This window comes from Leptonychotes weddellii, chromosome 3 (assembly GCF_054177405.1).
Source record: "Leptonychotes weddellii isolate Sample4059 chromosome 3, ASM5417740v2, whole genome shotgun sequence".
Classification (NCBI taxonomy): Eukaryota; Metazoa; Chordata; class Mammalia; order Carnivora; family Phocidae; genus Leptonychotes; species Leptonychotes weddellii.
The window spans coordinates 11,664,410-11,691,204 of NC_138371.1; the positions used below are offsets into that span (position 1 = coordinate 11,664,410).

The 26,795-nt window shown below is 36.6% G+C and overlaps 1 protein-coding gene across 1 annotated transcript in view; it reads right to left on the reverse strand.

The window, feature by feature from the left end:
• NYAP2 (neuronal tyrosine-phosphorylated phosphoinositide-3-kinase adaptor 2) overlaps positions 1–24,767 on the reverse strand; it is a 256,862-nt gene extending 232,095 nt beyond the window's left edge. Inside the window, exons 1-2 of the mRNA XM_081813497.1 lie at positions 24,095–24,767; positions 15,718–15,955 (exon numbers count right to left, since the gene is read on the reverse strand). Of these exons, the coding sequence (XP_081669623.1) occupies positions 15,718–15,938 (221 nt within the window). The 5' untranslated portion in view covers positions 15,939–15,955; positions 24,095–24,767. The remainder of the gene's footprint in view (positions 1–15,717; positions 15,956–24,094) is intronic.
• Positions 24,768–26,795: the final 2,028 nt, after the last annotated feature.

The window sequence follows — 26,795 nt, forward strand, 5'->3', positions numbered from 1 at the left end:
TTTTTTTTTTAAAGATTTTATTTATTTATTTGACAGAGAGAGACACAGCGAGAGAGGGAACACAAGCAGGGGGAGTGGGAGAGGGAGAAGCAGGCTCCCCGCAGAGCAGGGAGCCCGATGCGGGACTCGATCCCAGGACCCTGGGATCATGACCTGAGCTGAAGGCAGTCACTTAACCAACTGAGCCACCCAGGCGCCCCTGTAATGATTCTTTTAATGATTACTCCTAAGCATTTTGCAAACTTACTTATAAATTGAGAGACTGAAGAAGAAGGAAACAAAGTCTGGCACTTCAGCGACCTGGCTAAAATTTTGTTGACCTCTACTCTCCCTTTTCATTTTTGTCCTTACTTTATATCTAATTTATTTCTATTTAATGCTTTGGTTTTAGGAAGACCACGTCCTGACCTGACCACATTTAAATATATGCAGTATAAATATCATTAGTGCTTTGGTAGTCAATGCAATTATTTATATCTACCTGTCTAAACTATAAAAGTCAAACCTGAGGGCTTTAGAATTCCCTCAAACTATAATTTCCTCTTTTTTGCCTCATTTTATATTTATTCTGTGTTTCTAATAAAATACCAGGCAAGCATAACTCTAGGTCTCAAAAGTCATTATTCAAAAATTTAAAAACTTCTTATGCTAATTTATAAGCCACGTACAACAGAAGACTCTTCCTACAGTCTATATGAGTCTGGGTTGTGTTATTTATGTGGTTATTTGCTTTGCTCAGAAATTATAATTAGGGTTTGAATAATACAAATTGAGGCTGAGAACATTTAGGGAAAGTGTACAAATGGGATGTTTGATTAGTCTGAAGTACTTATACTTGAAAAGAAAAATAATTTGATGAAAACTTTAATTAATTCATTGTCTCCCTATCACTTTTTAATACAAAGTAATATTTTCTTAGGTCATTTCTTCAGCTTATCCTAATGAATTTGAAAGGGGGGAAGGAAACTCTCTTTTTCTCCAAAGTTCAGACATGAACGCAAACAAAAATGGAACAAAATGTTGATTTTGAGATATATCAGGTCTGATCTTAAATGCATTTGACTGTTCAAGGTGTTGAAAGTAGCAGGTGTATCTACTACATACTACTTCTTGTATGAATACGTTGCAGAATACATTGTATCCTTATCAGGAACTAACGGGGTGCCTAGGTGGCTCAGTCAGTTAAGCATCTGACTCTTGAGTTCAGCTCAGGTCATGATTTCAGAGTTGTGAGAGCAAGCCCCACCTCTGGCCCGTGCTAGACATGGAGCCTGCTTAACGTTCTCTTTCTCCCTCTGCACCCCAGCCCCCAAGCACGCTTTCAAAAGGAACTAACAAATCCAGCACATGGAAATAGTTTTTTTGCATCAGGTTGATCGTTTTGAGCCTGTTCATTAAAATGGGGTTTCATCTGTGTGACTGAGGTCATACAACATGCATACATTATTAAAGCACATCATTAAAAAATAAACATGCATACATTTGTCTAGGAGAAAATCAGGCTAGGATATGAAGGATTTTTCCAGTCCTCCACACGTTCACTGAGGCCATTTCGGTTTTTTTCCCCAGCTTACCTTCCAATAGCTCACACATGCCATCAAATCTGAACTGAGTTTCTCATTCAACTCTGGGGTGACAGAGGTCATTCTGTTTTCATGTTAACTAAATCACAGTCTGTCTCAAACCAAGATTGCCAATTGTGTTAAATTAAAGGTAGAGGTTCTTTGCTGAAGGCAACTTACACGGGGGACTGTGGAAGCTGACTTCCTTTTAGAATTCTAAGTCACATTGAAATGGAAAGGCTTGGGCAGATAGGGTCACAGCATTTGACAAATCCACAAGCAGCATTCCTCCCTAAAACCCAATACCATCCTAATCTTTCATTCCTCCACTTTAATGCAATCATACAATAGCTCGGGTTTAGGATTTCTACCTCATTTCAAAATGCTCCCTTCCATGCATGATATCTCCTCAGAGACTTTTAATCTCGTAAGAAGTTGTAGAATGCTTTCCCTTCCACTGTAGGTTTGAAAGCAGGTGTTTTTATTTTCAGGCTGTATACGAAGCCAATGGACTTCTTCAGAATAATTATGCGGTGTCGACTCAAACCAAAGAACCTCAGGAGGACATATTATATTGCATCTTTAAAAAGTATCTGTTGATAATAATGAAGGCTTCTGATAGCAAGCCATGGGGAAGGATATAAGTCATGGATGTTATCTTACATAGAATTGTTCATGGGTGGAGCCCAGACTAAGATGCTGTAATTAAAATAATCATGGAAGTATTTAGTTACTCCTTTTTCCCTTCCCTTTTATCCTCCTTGTCTTGTGCCTGTTTTCCCATGACGGATATCTCTGTGCTACAGTAATGCCCTAATCTGACTTTGCAAACTGTATTGACTATCCTTTTCTGGTTGTATTTTTAGCTGACACTTTTGGCAACGGGGCTTATTTGGATTACTCCCTGCCGGTTTATTTTTGGTAGATGGGATCGAAATGTAGTTGTCTATTGCTTCTCTCTAGTTATCTGTCCTTTTTTGCTGTAGGTGGTGGTGTTCATTCAGATAGCCATCATTCTTCTCCTTCACCTGTTTAGTCTAGTCTAACCCTGCGAAAAAAATTCATCATGAGTCAGTAGAAATTCAGCATGGCACGTATTATTGGTATTGTGATTTGAGTGGCAGCCGACCAACATTTAGGGAACAATTTATCTACCTGAATTGGACTAGACATCACTAATGCACATGGCAGATTGATTGTACAGCTTTACTGGATGTATTCTTTATTAATGAGATTCAGCATGATTTGCTAAAAAGGCTTTTACTGGGCAGTCATTTTCTGCCCCTCCCCCACCTCTCTTTATCCCATTTAATCTGTTGAACCATGTACCATGTTTTGAAACTGTTTCTCCTCTCTATTTTTATTTGAAATACCTAGGCTTTTTAAATAATTGTGCACAAACTGAACATAGTACACACACATATACACATATACAAACCAGATTAGAATTGAAATGTATTATAAAACACAGGAACTAAGGAAATAAATCAAAATCCTAAGAAGAAAGAAAATCATATGGAAAAAAAAGAATCTGAGAATAAATTTGATATTTCAAAGAACTGATTTCTAGAAATGAATGCATCTGCACTAACGGGGGTTTTAAAGCACATGGAATTTCTTCCTAAATAAAATATGATATTTGTATTGATCTGCTAAGGGTTGGGGGTTGCTGAGGTTTGGGGGTTCAAGCAGAGCTCAATAAAAACTAGAGAAAACTCATAAGCTACTCATTTCTTAACCCTTTGTTTCATTATCCAGAAGCTAGTAAGCAGAAGAGAATAAATTAGATTAATTGCAATGAGTTTTTTCTAAAACACTTTAGAGGCAAACTAAGGGTATATTACTTCAGATTCCAGTTTCCCCATGATCAACCTTACCCTGCTACATAATTTCATACCTGGTATGAAGGGAGGATAAAAAAGGAAGCCATCCCCTTTCTCCTGAGAGATTTTACAGGTACTCTGATCACTCTAAAGATATCTCCCCATCACTTTTTTAAAAACATTTCTCCATTACTGTTCATTTTTTGTTAATCACAAAATGACATCTCTTCCCAAAATAAAATAAAATACCAGCTGCTGGAAAAACAACATTTCCTTAAAAATGATCTATAATATAACTTGTTTGACAAGTCATTTCCAGTCCTGTTTGTCATTTCTCCTCAAAACAAATACTATTTCAGTTGTGTATTAGAACAGGCATTTAAAAAATTATATGTGACAATGTAACAACAAGCATCCCAGGGGGTCAAGAATCCCTGTAGGAAAATTCTTAAAGGCTCAAGTTTCTCCATGCAACTCTGGTTCTCTTCAAAAAGAGCTGGAGAGAACAGAGAGTTAAAATTACTGCATCAACTAGCAAGAAAGAAGAGCTCTTTTCTCCGTGCAAAGGGCAGTTAAACGCTATTGTTGGGCTAACCTTCCCCAGAATCCTCAAACCAATAAGAAGCTGAAACCTTTTAGCATCATTTACATGCAACCTTGAAAGTAACATTGCTCTCCAGAAGAGAAATCACTCGGCAGGGAGCATTTTTCTTAACAACAACAACAAAAACAAAAGGAACAAAAAAACATTTTAGAATGTAGCTCTTGTAGATATCAAGTAGTTGTTATTTTATCTTCATGATTCATTATTTCTTTTACCATTTACCTTTAACCTAAAAGTTATGACAGTTTTACAGAAAGCATGCATTTCCATGAAAAGAGTAAAAATGTAGTAGCTCCTTTGTCAAGAGGAAAAAGTTTGAGGGTAGTTCCCTGAAAATATCTGGAAATTCAGTAGTGAATTACATTTAAAAAATAACATGCTATACAAGTTTATTTACTATTCCCTTGGGAAATCCATTGTCAGCACACCAAAGTGAGTTCAAAGCAATTTGATTTACAAATGTTTCAAAACCTACTACAAGGGACAGTTTCTCTGCTCTTAGAAGCCAGTTTAATAATTAAAACTAAAATTACCAGTTATTGCAACCTTTTGAATCTATTTGTATGCTAAAATTCTTTCAGCCCTCATGTAACGTTAACAATTTTAAGAGAAAAAACAAAAATATGTGTACATCGAGGATGAAACAGAATGATAAAGTAGGAAATTCACATTTGGGGGCCTGAGTACACTTGTCATTTGCAAATGTTCAAAGCTAACAATCTTGTTTCTTTCCCTGTGTTGGTTTCTACCCTAAATGGAAGCAGAACCATTTTGGACATGATGCCATACATCATTATTAATATAACCACATTATGTGATGAAGATGAAGGTGATAATGATGAAGGTAAAAGCAGTAATAGTAATGATAATACTAATTCTAACAACAATAGCAATTACCAGTTCTAAGCAGCAACAATGTGTTGGCTACTCCACGTGTGTTGTATCTTTATTTCTCTGAACAATGCAAAAAGTGAATATTGTTATTTCTAATTACCAAATGAATAAACTTAACCTTAAGAATTAAGGGACTTTGGGGCACCTGGGTGGCTCAGTTCGTAAGCGTCTGCCTTCGGCTCAGGTCATGATCCCAGGGTCCTGGGGTCCAGCCCCCGCAGCATCGGGCTCCCTGCTCAGCGGGAAACCTGCTTCTCCCTCTCCCACTCCCGCCTGCTTGTGTTCCCTCTCTTGCTGTGTCTCTCTCTGTCAAATAAATAAATACAATCTTTAAAAAAAAAAAAAAAGAAAGAATTAAGGGACTTTTTATGGGTCTCACTAAAGCTGGGAAAGAAAGTTACTCATCCCACCTTTGTCTGTGCCCTAGGATTTTTCCACCACTCGGTTATGCTCCCTTGTACCCTACCCCCCAACACAGTGTTACTCCAAATTGTCTTTTTACAATGGGATAATCATCTACTGGTTTATTGTCATACCCAAGAACAGAAAAAGTTCCTAATGTGCGTCAATTAACAAACTAATTACCTATGTCTCTACCATTGTAAAAAGGTCTTAAGTGGATATTACCAATGCTAATAATTGAATCAACCCATCCTGGGAGCATTTTTTTCTCTTCAAAATTATCAAGTATTCAGCAGGCCTACACCTACCTGCCTTTTATCTCCCTTCTTAGATTATAGGACTAGGGCTGTTATCTCTGCCCTAAACTGGAAAGTGTCTGAGAGTGTGGATCATGTCGCTCTCAGAATCAAGATCACTAACTCCACTAACTGCACAATGGACAGACCTCCAGGCAGTTGTTCATTTGCTGTGGTTCATGTACTGTGCTTGCTTTCCTCCAAATAAACACTTTAAAAAAAACCTGTCCTCAAACTTAAATGTTTCAGTGTCTGTCTAACTTTTAGAGTTTTATAAAAGTATTTCAAACTTCTATAAAATTATGCAATCTCTCACTTACAAATTATCAAAAAGGAAGTATTAATTGTTATAAAAATCAACAAATCGTTGGAAGCTTAATAAACATATCAAACTTAGTACATCCAAAATCTTTCTCACCCAAACCCTTCGTCTGTTCCCTTTCCATCCTAGTTAATAGGAATACCATGGTTTTACATCACTCTCAACCCCACATGGAATCTGTCACCAAATTCCATCAACTCTACCTTCACGGTGTATCTTGAATTCCACTGTATCTTCCCCTGTCCATGGACTCTGGTCCACATCAACATCTTCCCTCCTCATAATTGTTTTTGTAGCTTCCCAATTGATGCTCCAGCTTCTTCCCTCGCTTCTCCACATAGCCGCCAGCATGACCCTCCTTTTAATCACAGAAGTCAGATAGGGCAGGCATTCTTCCTCTCAAAACACTATGATTTCTCATCTCACCTCATTTGAGTAAAAGACAGAGCTCTGACAGTGACCTCCATGTCCTGTCGAGATCCAACCCCGTTCCTTCTGACCTCACTTGCCCAGTTCTAGTCACACTCACCTTCGGTCCGTTCCTCCAACGTGCCAGAAAGGCTCCCACCTAGGACATCTTTCTCTGGGTGTTTCCTCATCCTGGAACACAGCATTTTCCCCTCAAATGTGACATGCTCTGTGAGCCTTTCCCTGACCAATCTGTGTAAAATTGCCTTCTCCCCAGACTCCTGACCTCCAATGCCCTGATTTACTTTTCTTCATAGAACTCATCACATTTTAACTTACTCTATACTTTACTTGCTTATTGTCTGTCTCCCTCTTCCCACCCCCACAAGATTGTAAATCCCACAAAGGCAAACATTTTTACTACTTTGCTGCTTTATCCCAAAAACCTAGAACAATGCCTGCCATGAAATAGATGTTCAATAAATGCTTACCAAAAAAATTCATGTAGAAACGAAATAGCTAAACAACACCCATAAACATCAGCCTAATAGGAAATTAAGACGTCTCCTTGGTAATGCTCTTTATTGCTGAACAACCTCATTTCTTATTCAAACATCACGTTATGCTGAGTGGTATACTTAGCCTCAAATCAAAGACTAAAATGCAATTTACTAATTAAAATAATGGATTTTAAATGCTGGTCTCTTTATTTTTAAAGCTTTCTTATTGAAAGTGGTTTTCTTAAAAAAAAATGAAGTTTGCTTTTTTTTTTTCCCCCCTCTGCTTCCTGGCAGGCTAGTTATATTCATATTCTAGGATGGACATGAATATTTTGTCATGTATTTCCAAATATGAGTGTTATTGAGAATAACTTTTAACTAGAGACATATGTTTGGGGCAAAGATCCATTTTGGGAGGGGGCTTGATATTCCTTCTATCAATTCATGATCAAAATCAATTTCAAGGTGACCTATAAATTTATAATGAAGTTTTTTTTCAGGCTAAGTCAAAGTTGGACAGAGCCTTGGAGCTATTTTATTAACATGTTCAGTCTCTAGCAGTTTCATTTGCTACATTAGACATGTTCTCTAAGCCATATTGCATTTTTAGTAGCTAAAAAATCCTCTGACTCATAGCCTTGCTCTGTAATAATTCCTTTCCCTTATCTGGGTTTTTGAACATTTTACAAAGGACATGTTTGGTTAAAGATTGAGACAATCCTCCGAGAGCCAGAAGAGTATAAAAAACAGCCCTGGACTGAAAGCTATTGCCTAATTAATCTATAACCATCTCTAAATATTTAACACTCCTTTTAAAAGAAAGATTACCTGAAATTTTCCAAAGGGTGTCTTTTCAGTCATTCAGGTGGCTATAGGTTTGGACGTTTGGAAGGTCTACTCTTTGCTGCTATTTCCTCAGCATTAGAAGAGCTTAATCCTCATGCTGACTGACTGGCCCATACGGGGTTATGTTGTGGAAGCCCCTCCTCTTGCCAGCATCTGTCTATTTATTTCAGATATGGAACAGATACAGAGATTCTTAAAATCTAAAGTCAGGGCTAGGTCCAGAATCTAATTCAAGTTGAAACAACCACAAGTATAAATAGCTCCCAAGAAGGTAAGTGAGGAGGAGAAGGAGGCTTATCCTAAATGAGCCTTTATGGCTTCTAATGAGCCTTCTGTGGCTTCTAATCTGTCTCGGCAGGTGACTGAATGAAAAACTTAAAATTGTCTTCATTACAAGTATGGATGCAGTGTAAATTGTAAATAGATGAATGCTACTAATGTTTGTATTAATCATATTAGGACTGTGGTGACCCTTCCTGAAAATGGCAGGCCGGAAGGACAGACACCACTTTGATTTGCAAAGTGAACAGGCACAAGGGCCAGAATGGACCAATGTGGTATCCTTAGGCTAAGTGGGGAAAGTTGATATTAATGAGCATAAGTGGTGTCCCTGGATATAAACTCATTAATATTAACTTTCCCCACCAGCACTGGAAAAAAAAATGAAACACTTCCAATAAATCAATTTATTTAGGATCAGCCTTGTAGATTTGGCTTCTGGCTCAATAAAGAGCAGCCAGTGAGGGGTGGACAAGATGAATTATTGAATTCTGTCTTCTAATTGTATGGTTCTGTGAATAAAAATTTCCCCATACACTTGATGTTTAACCAAAATTACTCCAATATCTGGATATCTTGTTTATCTTTGAAAAAAAAAAAGAAAATCTGGATGCATAATTTTAACATAAAAACAAGCAAAGCAGCTTGAGGTCCCCTGAAATGATTAATACAAAAGTGATTGGAATTAATCACAAACACAAGAGGAAGCTGAAATTAGAGAGGGTTATTAAGATACTGTCTGCTGTTTAATCTCACCCCCTTATCAACACATTAACCTTGTTTTCTCTGCCTGAGCACTGAGTCCTACAGCAAAATTAGGTCAGAAATTCACATCAGATCAGATCAGCTGATGCAGACCAGCAAGACCCTGACATGCTGCAGATTTGAATTTCATTCTAGATAGGATTATGGTTGAGGGCTTTTTGAGTTTGTTTCCTAGGCTCTAAGCATAGGAGCTTTCACTAATTGTAGAGTATTTCTATGCTAGCTATAGAGTATTTCTAAATATTTTAAGACTAGCTGTAGAATATTTTTAAAAGCTGACAGAGTTATGTTTCTGAACCCTGGTTCATTTAACTCTTCAGTTCACCTGAGCAATGATGCTTCAACATCTGTTTTGATATACAAAGAGGGTATTTCATTTTTCTACATGCCTCCAATTAAAACAAACCCAATGAGATTATCTATTCATGACCAAAGTAGGTATTCATACGGCACCGAATGGATAGATCACTCACGAAAATGCACTTCAGCAAATGCTCTCTATTTCCATATAGTCTTGTCACAAATCATGAGTATGACTTCAGAAGCCATAACTATCTAGAAAAGATTTATGTAACTGTTAACATTTCTCTAATAAGAGTTCTCTGAGTAATTATGTCTTGGCTAATCATTTAAAATATTAACCAATTCAAAACCCTGGTATTAGAACCATTTGCTTTTTAGGTAGCAATGTTTTAGAAAAGGAAAAGCAAATACTTCTTTTATTTTTATTTTTTTTTTCCTCCATGGTCTAAAGGATATTTAGTGGTCCTTTGTTTCTCTTTGACTAACAGAAATACTGAAACCTTCAAATATAAATAACTTCCAAGTATACATACTAATATGCAATTGCATGTATTTTTTTAAAGGAGCTGTAAGTAATCTAATTCCATTTCTGACTGTCACTTTTAAAGAGGAAATATAACCTTATATAGATCCCTTGAGGACATCCACAGGGAACAGAGATGTTCCTAATCAGCCTAAGTAGTCCTTTGTGACAGAACCACTTTGCTGTAGTGGAGAGCTGTCTTCCAGACTTGCAATGTTTGGGAGAATTTCACTAATGTAACATTTGTTTCATTAGGGGAAAAAAAAATCCAACCGGGTCGGATAATAGAAAACATACTCAGAAAATCATGTACTGGGAACATATTTTCTTGTTGCTTTTTATTGAAGGGACGTTGCCTATATTGTTTTCAAAATTCTGTGGCTAATAGTATAAGGAGATAGAGCCGGGACAAGTTCCAGAATCCAGAGAGAAAAATTCACTTGAAAGGAAGCCTCAAGCCTCAATGTGGTCTTGATATACCAGATGCTCTTTTGATCGCCCCTCCTCAGTGAGTCCTAAACAAGGCTTTACCTATACGTAGTGAGCTTCCAAAACTGGCCTTATGTTCACAGGTACACACAGGCCTTGCCTTTACAACTTGTCTGTGGCCAGATTCTGTTCTCTTTGGTCAATTGCCTCCTTCTTAATGTCTGGTTCTGTGCTACATCAGTGGTTTACATCCCCATTACCCCTGTTGCTTAAACATCTCTTTTCACCCCCACACATGATAAACCAGAGTTTTGTAACCCACATCAAGGGAGCTCACTTGCTGGAAGCTGTAAGTTTTGAGTGTTTGTTTTCTTACAGGCTTTTTAATAAAAAGTAAATCTCATTTAACAGTGCCTGCACAAAACCATTAGGAATTAAAATAGCAGAAACGATGAGCTACTGAAATAATTTTTTCATTCTCCATTAACTTTTCTCCTTTTTGGTCTTTCTCTCCCATTCTTTCTCATCAAATGTTATTTGGGGCTGCTAAAAAAAAAAAAAAAAAAAGCACTAACAGGATCACTTTTTTTATTTATTTAGAATTTTTCCCACAATAAGCCTTTTCAGTAAAATCCCATTTGAGAAATGGAAGTGAAGATACCAGAAAGTTAGGAGTGACAGGGGGCTCAAGTTAGTTTAAAAATAAGGAATTGGACTCAGAAAGCCTAAGTGACTTACAACACTGAGAAAGTGATGAGGATATTCTTTTTCTGAGAGCTCAGTGTTTTAAGCCTCCCAGCTTCAGCACAAAAGGCATTTCAGCACATATGTGATCCAGAAGGTCAATCATATGAAATCCTATTTCCATTTTTTAAGCAATCCTTGGCAGTCTGCACATTTCTGAAATTGCAACTGGCATATTTCACAGAGAATTATCATCAATGCCTTTTCAAGGTCAAACATGGCCCATCTTTAGATTTTCAGCATTTATATCCCATATATTAAATCATAGCATAAAGAAGCTATTCAGCAGACATGTTAAAGAATTTTAATTGATTAAGCTGTGTTCATTAATGTCATGTAGAATTTGTTTACAACTGGACATAAATTACATGTTAAAAATATTAAAATATGTGTTAAATTTAGATGTGAGTATTCTGCTTCTGTTGCCAACCCTGAAACCCTGAAATGCTTACGTGACTGGAATCTTGCTAGGGGGTTTTCAAAAATATTAAAAATATATTTTCTATTAAGAAGATTGAAGTAATTCCAAAAATGTACTGTGAGAAGAAAATAAAAGATCATTATGTTTTCGATTGTTAGAATCCCAAAATACCTGTCACCATATGAACAAAATAAAGTTGAATTTGGATATTACAATGGACACTGAGAGAGGATAACGTAAGAAACCCACAGCCAGCCCTGGCACAGAGTTGTGTGAGGCTTTTGGACCCCTCCTCCTATCTGATCATCGCATTTTTGGCTCCGTTGATGTTTCTCTCTCAAATCCCACCCCCTCCAACAATATCCAGAGACCTATATGTCCTCATGTTGTACATGGGCCATGCTTTTGGAAAAGAAAGACATCTAGAAGTCTCAATAATTTAGGAGGTTTTGCTAGTATTTTGTCTCTTCCAAAGATATTTACACTCTAAATTAGGATTCCAGAAAAATATTTGGAGGAGTGGGTGCGGGAAAGAATGTATAGAGTTACCAAATAGAGAGACACATACCACATCTTCAAATCCTAACACATGAAAAGCTATGGAAGCAGTAATACAATGGTGTTTGGGATACAATGAACCAGGTTCAGGACTTTGTCCTTCAGGGTTAGTCATTCATTCAGTCTCATTCAGCCATCCATACCCTGGGCCATCTTTTCTCCTACGATGGCTGGGCAGTCTATGCTTTTTCCTAAGATGCCTGAGATCTTAACCCTTCCCACCTACTCAAGTCCATAATCACAGTAATTTTTCCTTCTTGCTCTTAAGCCATTAACATTTCCCTTTCTATTGTAATCATTCATATCAGCATTTTTTTTTAAAGGAGAAGATCTCTTTTTCTTTTTTTTTTTAGATTTTTTTTTTTTTAATTTGACAGAGAGAGACACAGCGAGAGAGGGAACACAAGCAGGGGGAGTGGGAGAGGGAGAAGCAGGCTTCCCGAGGAGTGGAGAGCCCCATGCGGGGCTCGATCCCAGGACCCTGGGATCATGACCTGAGCCGAAGGCAGACGCTTAACGACTGAGCCACCCAGGCACCCCTCATATCAGCATTTTAAATAAGCTAGTTTTCTCTCTTCTTAAAGGAAAAATATAGAAAAACAAAATACCAAAGACCCCAGTTTCCACTACAACTACTCTCCATATTTTTAAATTTTTTAGACTCAAAGCCCTCAAAATGGTTCTCTATATTTTGCTTCAGTTCCTTTCTTCCCACTCTCTCATGAATATAATCTCATTGGATTTTGTCCCTAGCCCTTCATCAAAACTGTTCTTGTCAATAACACCAATGTGGTAAGAGGCGTCAATTCTCAGGTTTCAACATGGCTGATCCATCAGTAAAATCTATCTTCTTCAATCACTTGTCTCACTTCACTCTGAGACATCACCTTCTTTCATGGTTCTTCCCCTCTCTTATGGCTGTTCTTCCTGGATTCTTCTATTGTTCCTATCATGTAAGCAGTCAGGTGCCCCAGGGAACAGTCAGGGATGCTTCTCCCAACCCTCTCTAATTTTATATTCTAGGTATATTCAACTAGGCTCATGCCTTGAAATCTATAGACTATGATGACCCTCATATTTATGTCTCTAGCTTTGATCTTACCATAAATCCCGGACCCAACTATCTATCCAGGATTCTCTACTTGGACATCCAAAAGGGCTCACAAAATTGGGATACCAAAGCTGAGCTTTTATTCCTTTAACAGTTAACTCAAACTTCTTCTCTTCTAGTCTTTGCCATTTCATTTAGGCAAAAGACAAAGCATTCATTCTTCTTGTGTTTCAGGCAAAAGACAAAGCAAAACACACACATGCACACATGCAAACAAAACAACAGCAAGACAAAGTTGAAAGCCATCTTCAGTTTTTTTTTTCTCTTGCTCAACTCCTACATCTCATCAATTAGAAAATTTGGATGGTGCCCATAATTTGATCATTTTATGCCACCTTTACTATTAACCATCCTAGTCCAAGCCACCACCATCTCTCACCCGAATTACTGCAAAGGCTTTCTCTCTGGGCTTCCTACCTTTAGCCATGCCCAATCCATCTATTCAACACAGAAGCAAGAGTAACCCTGGTAAGATGTTCAGTTAATGCAGGTCACACCTCTGCTCAAAAATCTTCAGTGAATTTTGTTTTCTTCTTCAGAATAAAACACAAGAGCTTATAAAGGTCTACATTACCTGGTGGCCTTCTACCAGTCTAGAATTACATCCCCCCAATCCTTGCCTGGTCACTGTGTGACACCTTGTCCTCTGCTTGGAACACATCGAACTTGCTATTCCCTCTACCTAGAGTTCTCTTCCTGCCGATAGCCATACACCTCACATTATTGGCAGCACTTTTCCAATGTCTCAAACATCATTTAAGGGGCCTTCCCTGGGCTCTGTTTTTATCTCCTTTACCAAGCTTTGTTTTATCACCTGTTATATATATATTTATATATAATTACATTTAGTGTTGTCTCCTCTTCACCCTTCCCTCAGAATGTACCTTCCTTATATCAAGAACTTTGTTCTGTTCATTGCTGTCTCATCAAGGTCTGGAACATTGCCTGGCACGTAGCAAAATTTTAAGATATATTTCTCCAATTAGTTAATACATTTAACAGCAAATGTTCATTGAACAATAGATCTACTTTAGATCCTGTTCGAAGAACTGTATGGAAAAATAGGATCATTCTCATGAAACTTACACTGTAGTTTGGACATCAGCAACCATGGTGCATACTGCATGCATTGTTTGCCAGTGGTCTTGAGACATCTTGACCTCAGGTGTGAGGTGCCCTATCTGTCTCACCTGGATCGGTGTCATTCCTTATGACCTGGATTAAGTCTCTCTGCCTGATCCTTACTTCAGGGTGGAGTCAGAATTCAATTTGAAGATAAGTCCACTATCTTAATATCTTTAGATAGAACCCTTCTAAAGGTTGTTGATGAAACACAGAAGTTAGTAGTACAGTGATAAGCACGCTTTAGTATTCTGTAAAATCTAATGCAACTACTTCAAATAATTCTATATTTAAGGTTAAAGAAAAGAATGAATTATTGAGTTTTAATGCCAAGATCAGGAAAACTTTCATTTTAGAGGTGAAGCTGTTTTAGAAGACATGTGGGTTATCCTTTTTTGTAATGAATTTTAGAAAACTCATTTTCATAAAAGCAAAATGCTTGCATACATACATAAGTCCACCAGAATTAATTCCCGGGGGAATAATTGTCCTGAAGAAAGGACATTTAGTGTATCCTAGAAGGAAATTGGTGATACCAACTAAAATTGGGTAGATATAAAAAATTACACAATCCCCAACAACACATTGACTTAAATATACACAATTGTGGCAACATTTATCAAGTATGTAATTTTGCAAACATTTTTATACCTGGTAATGCATGGATTTCCATTTTAATAGTCCAAAATAAAAAGATTACTCTCTTTCAAAAATAATCCTCCATAACATTTCTCTTTTTGGTTTCTAAATCTCTCTCTCCCAAACCTCTCATATAAAGTTATATACCATTAAACAATTAAAGTAGTGCCTCCTTATCTAGTTTCATTATAAGAATAAATAGTTCATCTTAAAATAATAATTTCCCTAATATCATAATGTTCACAGAGAGTAAGCAAAGTATTAATGTCGGATTAAATGAAAAAATCCACCAACTATCAAAATAGCTTAACTAATATTATTCAGTATCCAGCTAATTGATATGAATTAATTTTCTAAATTCTGAATCTTTGCACTTGGTAAATAGACCTTATTGAAAAAATAAGACTTTGTATAACACAATATGCCTCTCCCTATACCCCTATTGAGCATGCACACACGCATACACACGCCGGAAACACTATGACATTCTTTGGGAAATCAAAAGATGTGTATCTTTCTTTGGGTTTCATTGCCCCAGGAAATTTAGCCTCAGTTTGGAAGCTGTAATCTGGCACTTATTTGCTTGTAGCTGTAGGTTTTGTAGCATAAAAGTCATTTCATTTCAATAAACCTGGGGCACTTGGTACCAGACAAGATATGTAATAGTCATAAAACTGCACAGAGAGCACACGGTGAGGGTTCCCCCTGCCTTCAGAGGCTCATATAATTCTAATTATTGATGAGTCTTTTTATAATCTAAGAAGAAGATGACTATTATAAGGTAAGAACTATAAACAAAGATCATTAAATAAGGTGGGGATTTTCATCAAACATTGACTATGAAAGTGCTTATGTGTTCCCTTGGGCTTTTATCAAGAGGTTGTTTGGTATGAGTTTTTATTAAAGAAAACTGAATTGTTTCCCAGTCCCAGCTGTACCTCCATATGCACAACACACCAGTAAGTAACTTTTGTTAGCTAATGCGAGAGTCCTGTGAGTCAGAAGAATTGTATTTCTGTTGTAGTTGAGGTGCCAATTTCACTTTGTCTCATGAAGCCTAACTGTGGTAAACATCCTTCCTGACCAGGTGATAACATCACAGCCTTTGCAGAACTCACCGATTTCCTTGTGTACCCAAGACTCAGAATACTTTTATTTATATTTACCGTTTTATTGCTTCTTCTTGTCTTCGGCGTTTTTCATTCTTCTCCTTCAAGTAGGCCAGGTTGGTTTCATTCCTCAAGCGGTCATTCTCTCGAGCAATGTCTGATGCATTCTGGATAACCAAGCTATCGTAGGCCTTCATCCCCATATCCTCCATATATTGGAGAAATGTGTCCAAAGGGTCTTCCTCAGGATTAGAACTCATCATCTTGGAGGGTATCATGTAAAAAGGAACACTTCCTGTAGGATGAGAACACATTTTACCTTTATCAAAGGTGAAGATAAAAAACAAGGTGCTGTTTATTCACCCTAGTATCTCGTCAAACCAAAAAGCTCCAATGATTATGGTAGAATCTATTTGGAGAAAATGCCTCATTAGAAACTACAAACCATCAAGAGTATTTGAAGTAAATATTAAATGAATGTTGCCTGAGTAGCAAACACTCCTCAAACCAACAAAATTAGCACATCAAAGGCCAAATTTCTCGCAGTGATAGGTAATGTGAGCATACAAATACAGTGTGCCAACATCAATGTTTGGTTTATGTATTTAGCGTAATGGTTTTGTTTCTCAAAAATGTGTTCTTGTATCAGTAAGATATATCAGATCCAAGCTTCATGTATTCCTAATTGCCATAAAGACTTCTTTGCTCAATCTGAAATAAAATGATATAATTATTTGGAACGAACTTTCTTATTGTGTGTGTTTTCCTTATAATTTTAAATTAAGATCTACAAACCTAAACCATTTGTGCAAAATATAAGCAGTACTCAAGGAAATACACATTTTTAATATAATTTGTTTTGGAAATAATCCCTTTTTGACCCAACATTATTTTCCAAAATGGTGCTCCATCATGGATTCCTACTATGATTCAAATATCATAGGGCACCAAGATCATATTAATCTTCACGAGTCTGGTAATTCAAGCCGTGACAACTACAATTTTCACTGCTATATGAAGGTTTAAAAACCCAGACCATAGAACAGATTACCGAAAAACCAAAATCAAATCAAAACAACAAAACATAGGACTTTCAACCAATACATATTCCGCTCACCTACAAAATGATGGAATAATAGCTTCTACCTCCTGTTGATGTAACGATTTAGAGAAGTGATGGTATAAAGAATTTAGCATAGAGTTTAACAATAATAAGCATATAATAATATTAGCTAATATTACCATAATAAAAGTACATGTAGAAGATTGGCAGCAATGGTAATGTCAAATGTGTCTATGTGTATAGAGAGATGGGTGATGGATAACCAACAGGCTATGAAAATCAGGATGCTTTGAAGTAGAAGTATCCAATGAATCATAGAAATCAATGAAGCCAGGGGATAGAGAAATGGTGCTTTAATCAATCAAAAAAAGAACTGAAATTTAATTAATTAATTGCCTACAAGTTAAGTATTTTACCCATCTAGCTTAATAAGACTTCCTGTCCTCAACTGCATCTTCACTGTTGTATAGGAAACTGGTATAATTGAGTCAGATTGAAAAATCAAAAGCAAAATCAATTAACAAGAAAAAAAGTTGGCCATTTAAAATTATAAATTATATTTACGTCTTTTATTTCCTTTAAAAGGCTCAGAAAGACATTTTTAAAATATTAGCCCAACTATCTAATGTAGACATCCTAGGTTTTCATTTTTGCCATTACAAATAATTTTCATTTTGATTTTTTTACGAGTATAATCATATTCCCTACCTGGATGGTAGCTATGGAAACTTTATTTCTTATTGGAGTTTATTAGCATTTCAGCTGCCAGTCAATTCATATGTTATTTGAGTCCCACTCTGAATTTAAAGATTTATTCTCCAATCTGTAAGAAATTGTTGAAAATAGAGGATAGGAGCTGTTTGTTGACTCATGATTTCTTTTTTGTTATGTTAAGTTTTATTATGTTTGGTTTTGTTTTAAGTCATAATGGGTTGGCAAATGAAATGATCTTTTAATTCCAACTACCTAGCATAATTGAATTGCATTGTAATATCAGTCCATGAGTTTAGATGCTCAAGTGGTGGACATACATAGAAATAAGAAATTACTGCAACAAACGACTGCAATTTTCAGGAAAAAAATATAGGAACATGATTCTCAGAAAGCTGAAGCATTACCATTATTGAGAATTCATTTCTACTATAGACTTCAGCACTAGATGTACCTGAATTAAAAAAAAAAAAAAGATCTGTATAACTTTATGGCAATTAATTCTACCATAGTTAAGCGAGCCAAGTCAGTATTACAAGGATTCCAGAGATAATGCCTCAGGGTGGAAGATGAACACTCTCACTTTGCCCTTGAGCTAAACTGTATATATCCCATTGTAAAAGCATTACCCCAAAATTTGTGTTTCTTCCTTTAAATTTTCTTTCCATCCAAATGACACCAGACATCCTTTATACAGTTTATATATTCCAAATATTAACAAGGTTAATTGGTTACTTCTGAAAATTAATTATCTCTCTAAGTGATCTTTCAAATTGGCTGGAGTTTAAATTGTCTTTATTCCGAGACAATATTAAACAATAATATCATAAAATATTTATACTATGGAAAGTTGTACTATGAGATTTTTTAAAAAGTTGGGATGAAAATTTAAGGGATAAAAATCAACCATAAAATCTAGTAAAACTTCCAGATAATGAAATTGGATGAATGTGAGCATGATTGTCATCTAGTTCTAGGGAAGGATTTGATTCTACGATTGTTCATTTATTATTTGGTTTTTTTTAAGATTTTATTTATTTGAGAGAGACAGAGAGAGCACAAGCAGGGGGAGTGATAGGCAGAGGGAGATGCAGACTCTCCACTGAGCAAGGAGCCCAATGCAGGACTCGATCCCAGAATTCTGGGATCATGACCTGAGCCGAAGGCAGACGCTTAACTGACTGAGCCACCCAAGCGCCCCTATTCAAGTATTTCTTGAGCAGCTATTACGAACGAGGCACTGATGAGGCAAAGCTGTGTCCTTCGAGACAATCACATTGCAGTGTATAAGCATGATAAATAAAAAATTGCAATGCAGTGTAACAAGAGCACTGATTCAGGTGGCAGTCGGGGGTTTCATTAGTTCGTCATGATTTATGGTCACCAATTTTTGAGGATGATAAAAGAACACTTTTCAACAATTATACCTAGCCTTCAAAAATAAACATAAACAATGGGCTTGGACCCTACCAATGTTTAAGCATCACACTTTTCTGCTCTCCTGTCCACATATAAAAGATAGTTTGTAATGGGGGGCAGGGCAGAGGGCAGTCAGGCAGTCCTGAAGAATGTAACTGAGAACTTGAGCAGTACAGACTGAAAATCCCAATGAAAGCACCCCTAGGTCTCTGACTTTGTGCAATTTAATGAACCCCTCTAAGCTTTAGTTTCCATGTTTTTGCAACGGTGGTTGGAATGATACTTACCTCCTTACACTGTTGGAAGTTTGGTTAGAAAATTCATATTCAAGAAATGTCAGCATAATCACTAGTCAATAACATTGCTATTAGATACTTTTCACAATTCTTAACCATGGCCAAGATTATGTTTAGTAATCACTCCTTGATAAACACATTTTTACTTTGGAACATAAGTGAATAGAATGTTTAGTGCAGTTCAATGTTCTTAGTCACAGATGTGTAAATGGAGGCATGGAAGGCATTCATAGACTTGCCCCCTAACCAAATGCATGCAGACAGATCATTTATCCATTCTGCCCCATTTTCTACACCTAGAAAATAAGGGAATTGGCACATAAGAACCATGAAGCTCAAACACTCAGACTCTACCCTTCCAAGGCAAAGGATGTTTCTCAGCCAACTGAACTCTGAATGAACTGATTTATTCATTCACTCCTCACTAAAGGAAGGTGAGGCCTCACTAAAGAAAAGTGAACTTGATGTGAAGTGTCTATCTTATTACAACAGCTACAATTTCTATGTAGTGAGAACCCACAGTCAGGTATGATCATAAATCTGTCTTTCAGAAATTTATAGTTATGGCTAAGATAGATATTGAATAAGGTACGCTCTATACCATTAAAAACTTGGCTTCGTTTTGACTGCTGGGTATTAAATCAAGTTCATTTCTGGCCCTTGAACAACAATCCTGTATGCAAGTATTTTGTAAAAGCTTGTCTTGAGCACCTAATTCCTAATGTTGACATCTTAAGAAGACCTTAGTTAAGAAGCAAAAGAGCCCTTCTCCTTTAGGTAGCATCTTTAGCCCTACCGTAATAAGTAAGAAATTGTTATTAGACCTCAAATGATTGCATGGTACATTTGTGACAACAAAGTGAGTGAGGTTGAAGGGAGCTTTTGATTGTACATTTCTCCAGTTATCCCCTTAATTTGAATTAGTATGTGTCTGAAGCCATTTTTGCTCCTAACAAATTAAATATTTTAGCCCCCTCACCCCCAGAGCATTGGTTGAAAGCTGACATCCTTGGTCTTCATCTACAAGGTAGATAGGTCTTAATAAGAATGCATGGCATGGACTCAAATAGTGCAAGATTTGTATGTGAGTTCTTTTTTCTTGGACGTTTTGGCTAATATTGAAAATCTGTGTCAGGACTGTCCTGGGAAAGCACTTAAAATGACCGAGATCAGAATCCCCACACAAATCAGATAGCTTCACATCTTCACTTTACGCTTTTCTTCTACTGCTGTTTTGTGCATTCACAAAACCCTCCTTTTGTTTGATTTTTGGATTATTGTATTTAAAATCATTACCATTGTAATAAAAGCTACAGATATTGGCTTAAACACAACTGGCTAGTTAATTGCTCATCTTTATTTTATTCTTTCACTCTTGTTACTTATTTCCTATAGACCACACCCTTCACAAAGACTATTTTATATAATATTGTGACACTTTCTAAAATTTCATTCTACTCAGCTAAGATGCACAAATTTAAACTGGTGAGATTGAGGTCCATATTTAAAACATTAAGCATTTAACTTTGTATTGAATTAACCATGTCTTTATTTTCTTTTGTGTAAAACCATCACTTATCCATTCTGAGCCTAGAGCTGAAAATAGCATTACATTTCTTTACAATGTTTCCACTGAAATAAAACTATTTATCACATATACAAAGGTATCCAAATAGAATCCATAGAAACACAAAAATCCACTGCCTTTTTTTCTCTTTCTGTAGTCACTACTTGCATCCAAGCAACCCAAGAAGCTGAGACACTACATGACTTTCAATGTTAAAGCCAAAAAAAAATGGAGCACATTTTTGAGAATTAAGTGTATGCAAAAACTTTAAGAACATACATTTATGTAGATTTATCTTGTAAATTAGGAATAAAATTTTTGTAACCTCAATTTACCAGAAGATGTTTAATGTGGCACTAACTGGTGTCAAGATTGGGTTCTCCATAGTATAGAAGGTATTTAATTAATTACAGGCTGTTGTCAAAGAAAAGACATACAGAAAGGGTCAGATAAAAATTAAGCATGCCATCTTCTTATCCAAGTTAAAGTATTTCTCTTTTCTTAAAATTCAGAACAAATTCCTCTTTTAGTGTAATTTCATGCATTGTGACATCAGTCACTCTAGCTCCACGAGGACTTGCTCAGGTGGGTGTGTACACTGACTTATCAGGCAGAGCCTTCTAATGGATCACTGGCCACCGTTTACCAAAAGCAGGGTTCTAGTATATTGGTGTCATCTGAATAAATTAGTCCACTGGCCCTTGTGGGGGCCCATTCTTTTATCTCTTCTTAAACTGTTTATTCAGAATTCCTGAAATGGAACTGTTCTCCATCTAAAACTTTGGTTTTCCAAGACTTAAAGTTGTGAAAACTCCCTTAATCCAGATATTTTCCATATCTGCTGAGTGATGGAGGAAGAAAAAGCAACTGTTTGGGAGAGAATTGCTCCCCAGTTCTTGAAGTTAAGAAGCTTCTTAAATTTTAGGTCACAGTTAACCCTATAAGATAATGTTATAGTTAGCATCATGTAATGTTTATCTTGTGTTATTATTATAATTCTATTTGTTTTGATTGGGAGAAACAAAATACATACAAGGGAATAAATATCCTGGTAGAAAGACTAGGCATTTTGCCTTCATTTCACATTTATGTATTTCATTTCATTTGCATATGGGAAAGTTTTCCAAGCCCCCCCTCCTTAGTTATTTCTGAGGTTTTCACACCACACCTGTCTCAGTGCTGTGAGGAAGTTATTAGAATTTGAGCTATTAAAACTTGATTTTCCCTCCCACTCCAGTCATTGCATCTTCTCCAAGATAGAGAATTCTGTTTTGTCCAGCAGAATCAACTCATCCGGATAAGTTTCCCAAGGCAATTTTAACTATTTTGTTGTTGTTGTTCAGGGGGAGGAAAAAGAGCTCTTACATTTTCTGCATGTACTCAGACCAATTTGAAAACACATTGTGAAAATATAAGTATTTAAATAATCAGGCTTCATATACATATGTAAAATATGTATGCAAATTAATTTCTAAAATTTGCTGACTTCACATAGGATCAAATCAACAGACAAGATTGCCTGGCTATAATTTGTAACCTGTGTAAACCATGTCAAAATTGTTTTTCTGATAATGTGTCAAAAATAAACCTTATCATTTCACTTTGATTATGCTTAAAATCCTACCCTCAACCCCACAAATGGTCAGACTCATTTTCTTATTCTCACTTTCATCAAAATGCAGCTGTTCTGCCCAAAATGGGAAATGTTAGAGTTAAAACCACGAGAGCTTGTTGAAGTGACTACAAAGACACTGATTGCTTTTTTCTCAGAAAACAGATTACTTTGTAGTAAGTTTTTCTCCACTCTCTCCCTTCCCCAAATGGGTAAAATGGGCATAGTTTATGTTAATGGAGTAGCATCATAAATTGGACACCAACCCCCCACTTCTAGGTTGTCATGGTGCTATTTGCCTAAGGTCTAAAGCAATAGCACATTTCCAGTAATATTAGGGACTCACACAAAATGTCAATGACTTAGGTGCTTTTCTGAGCCTTTGGCCAAATGTTTCCAGATGCTTACAAGGCAGTATTTGCAAAGTAGATATAGTCAGTATGATAAATTGCTGACTGGAGCTGCAATGGAAACCATCTAATTGAATTGAGAGTATATGACTTTTTTTTTTTTTTTGTAACAATAGGCAACCTTCTTGTCTCTAGGATTTTTGCACTTCTCTTTCTAAACTTTGCAAATACCTCAAGTCCTTGGGCTTCTCAATAGTTCCTTGTGAAGTTGTAGTATTTTCTCTCAGGTCCGTTTTCACTGATTTCCTAAACTATCCATGTCCTTCAGAGTCCCCTTCTTTGCTGAGTTGGCAAACATATGTTGCAATTTCCACAGAGAAATAAAATAATTTTGGTATTTGTGGCTCACATATTCTCATATTAATCTGTTTACCAATTGACAATATAGAAAATAAGTTGGAGCATTATTTAACATGTGAAGAATTAGGAGAGGAGTTAATTTTCACTCTTGCTCTACAGTCATTATTTCATACTACTTGGTTACAAATTCTTGCATGTTAAAATGACTAAAACTACATTGTGTAACTTCTTATACTGGATTCCCTTATTTGGGGGCTATGTTTACAAAAGAATACAGTTCTATGGTCCCAAAACAACTTTATGATTTCCTAATGAGAAGGAACATTATTTCATGTAATAGTTCTTCCAGCTAGGGAAGACCTTCATTTCATGTATTTAAAATATTTCTGGTTCTTGGAAAAATTAAAATGGAGACACCCCAACAAAATAAGTGTGTGTCCCAAGTAAAACAAGTCCACTTAAAGTTCTATTGAAAATATTTGTTGTGATGAGGCTAAGGAAATCTTCCTGATATTGAGTGATATTAAAATACATGTTTCTCAAAGAGGTTTATGTCTACTCAGTTAGGAAGAAGCAGTTTCAGCTTGGGTGTATGTCTGATAGTTTTTGGGGGGTTTTTTTTGTAGGTTTTTTTTTTTTTGAGAATGCAAAATTAGGCTGACACAAATGTGCTGAGAGACTGTTGTAAAATATTTATGGTATGGAATAGCAGATAAATAGCTAGCATGCACAACGTGAATGCCAATTAATACCCTGGAAAATATTTTCAATGCTTTTGATGATTTAACATGGCTTATTTTACCAGTGAAAATCTAGTTTAACCATCTCCGGGATAATATAACTAAGCGGGTAAGAGGGTACAAAATAGCCTGAGGCTTATTAAAGCCTTGGATGCCTTTGCTGTGGCTTTATTCTGTTCCACCTAATAAGACATGCAAACTTCAGCATTAAGTATCCCCAGATAAAATCCATTCCATTTCATAACCAGATTGCTTGATCTATTTAGTGCTGGATTCAATTAGCATGCTTAGAGAATCTGAAAAATGAGATACATACCAAAATTTAAGTCTCCAGGGAGAGCTAAGTGCAATAATCAGAAGGTGACTTGTGTCTGTCAGAGCCCTCTCTCGCGGTTGATCTCAGGGCAGTTCTGTAGGAGTAATCCAGCACCATAAGAAATAGACTTGTAGTTCAGCTCAGTTTTTCTTCAATTAAAGTGCATTGTATCTGGATGGGAAAAGTGTCCATTCCCAGATTCTTCATCACTAGAGATCAGAGCATTCTTGATGTTCTTCCTATCAGATAAAATGGCCTTTAAAGTTTGCTAGGAAGATACGGTGGCAGAAGACAGGTGCTTGCTTCCTTAAATCGACATTCAGAGAAAAGAGGGCATAGCTAATGGGTGGGGATGAATACACAGCCCCTCTCCTTCCAGGTCCAGCAGGAAAGAAATTGAATGATTTTACCCACTTTGCTACACAGATTATTACAAGACTCGAAGCAATCACCCAGGCTGGCTAAGGTGGCTCATTTGATTATATTCTGTGAAGACAAAAATAAATGAAAACAAAAAATCAGAAGCATCCTCTCTAAATGTCTCCTTTCAGCCAAAAAGATGCTCTTTCTCATTGCCACTTACATACAGAAGGTTTGGAGCAGCTTAGCTTGTGGCATCGTCCCTCCCCCGTGACAACCAGCTCTCTCTCTCCCATTCTCTCTCTTTCCCCTCCCTCCCTCCCTCCCTGCCCCTGACTCCCTCCCTTCCTGCTTCTCTCTCTCCTCTCCAGCTGCCTTAGTCTGTTGATGCTGCTGCTGATTAATCAGGGATTCTGAAACAAAGAACCTACCTTCTGAAATAAGCAGTAATCTTTCTTCTCTGTTTCTGCAATCCGTCTGCATTGAACGGCAAAGCTGCCAGCATTCTAGCACCTTGGATAGTTCCTGCTCACTAGGCCCATTGGAAAAGGGAGGAGAAGAAGGAACTGAAGAAATGACAAGAAACCCGAAAGCAGCATCGTTCTACTTCAGATTTCGCCTCCCTGGGGCCTCCCATCCTCATTAAAGGCCTCACATCTAGGCAACAGAACCTCTCTCTTTTATCTATCTGAACTGAAGTCTGATTAGTAAATAATAAAACGAAAAGAGGATAAAGAAACCCTTTCATTTATATCCACTACAACATTAATTCAATCTTTATGGAGAAGAAAAATATAAATCCATCAAAAATAAATGTTCTTACTACAGAGGGTGTTTAAGTGATAAGCTTTTCACCCCTGGCATGGCTAATGAAAATGAGCAACAACTTAAATGGAACATCGGGATCTCAGTTTGATACCCTTATTTGATATCAATTTTGCCTCCACCCTCCCTGCATACCCGAGCCAGGCACACAATTACTGCTGACGTACTTCGGGCTGCTGCTTGGGGAAAGAGGGGAGGAGCCTTTTAACCTCATCAGAACAGCTTCATACCACCTGCTCCCATGGCATGAGAACAAAACTAACCCACTTAGCAAGAACATGCACGGCACACACGTATGTCGAATAAAGATCGCACTCGGAGAGCAGGCGAGATTTTTTTTTAACAAAAATAAGATGTGAATTAACTATGGTGTATGTGTCACTGGCTCTGGTGGACGCACTGTTGAAATTATTTAAAGTCATCCTATTTCCTACATTTCCTGAGGACTACCCTCATTCCATTCTTAAAAGCCTGCTGAATATATGCGTATATGCCATGTTACATAATACAACTTATACAAATATATGTATATATGTATACAAAAATATGTGTGTCTATGCATACACACAAGCTCTAAGTTTTTATCTGACCTGTTTTTCCTCAGAGTAAGAAGTATAGTGAAATATAATATGGGTGTTTTATTGTGTAAGTTGGTATTATGGCAAATGTAACAATAGCAATGAGTTTCTGCTTAAATGGGGTTAAAATACCAATTTTTTGTCGGGGGGGAATGAGTTTATTATTCAATAGTGACCAGTAGACTTTTTTTCACCACATTTTTTTCCAGCAACTTTTTTTGTAAATCACCTTCACTCACAAATTGATTTCCCCAAGGGTTGCATCCAAAAATCTAAATTCATAACTAATTTCTTAGAATAATGTGATCTGAATGTAATTTTTCATGCATCAACAGACCATAAAAAATAATAAACTTAAATTTACCTTCCTAATTCTTAAATGGTATCTGAAACTGTACTACACTCTTGCAAATGTTTTTGTTTTTGTTTTTTTTTAACTTGGAAGTATCTGGAGAAAAATAAAATTAACATGTTGCATTGCTATAAGAGTTTCGGTTTTCACATGTCCTGATGTGCATTCTTAAAACAAATCACGTATGTCACTTATTTCCCAGTCTTTGTGCCTCTACTTTTTGGATAGAACAGAACATCTGTTTCATACACTGTGGAAGATTAGATAGATGAAAGAAGGAAGGGAAATTTAATTAGGAAAGAGAAGAGGCCACATCTCTCTCTCTCTCCCTCTCTTTATAATCCTGCCCCCCCCTTTCTCTCTTGAAGACTGTGGGGGAGAAAAGTGCCTCGAGTACCACGTACAAACTAGTAACAGTCACCACACTGTCATCAAGAGGTTATTTTTGGTGGTCAAGTGTTCTCATAGAAGTTGTCTTTCAGCATGTGACCAAAGGCAGAAAAGATTCGTTATAAAGAAATTCTTTGACAGACATTTTAAGAAGTGAAAGTAATTTATCATTACCGATAATTCTATCAAGTTTGGG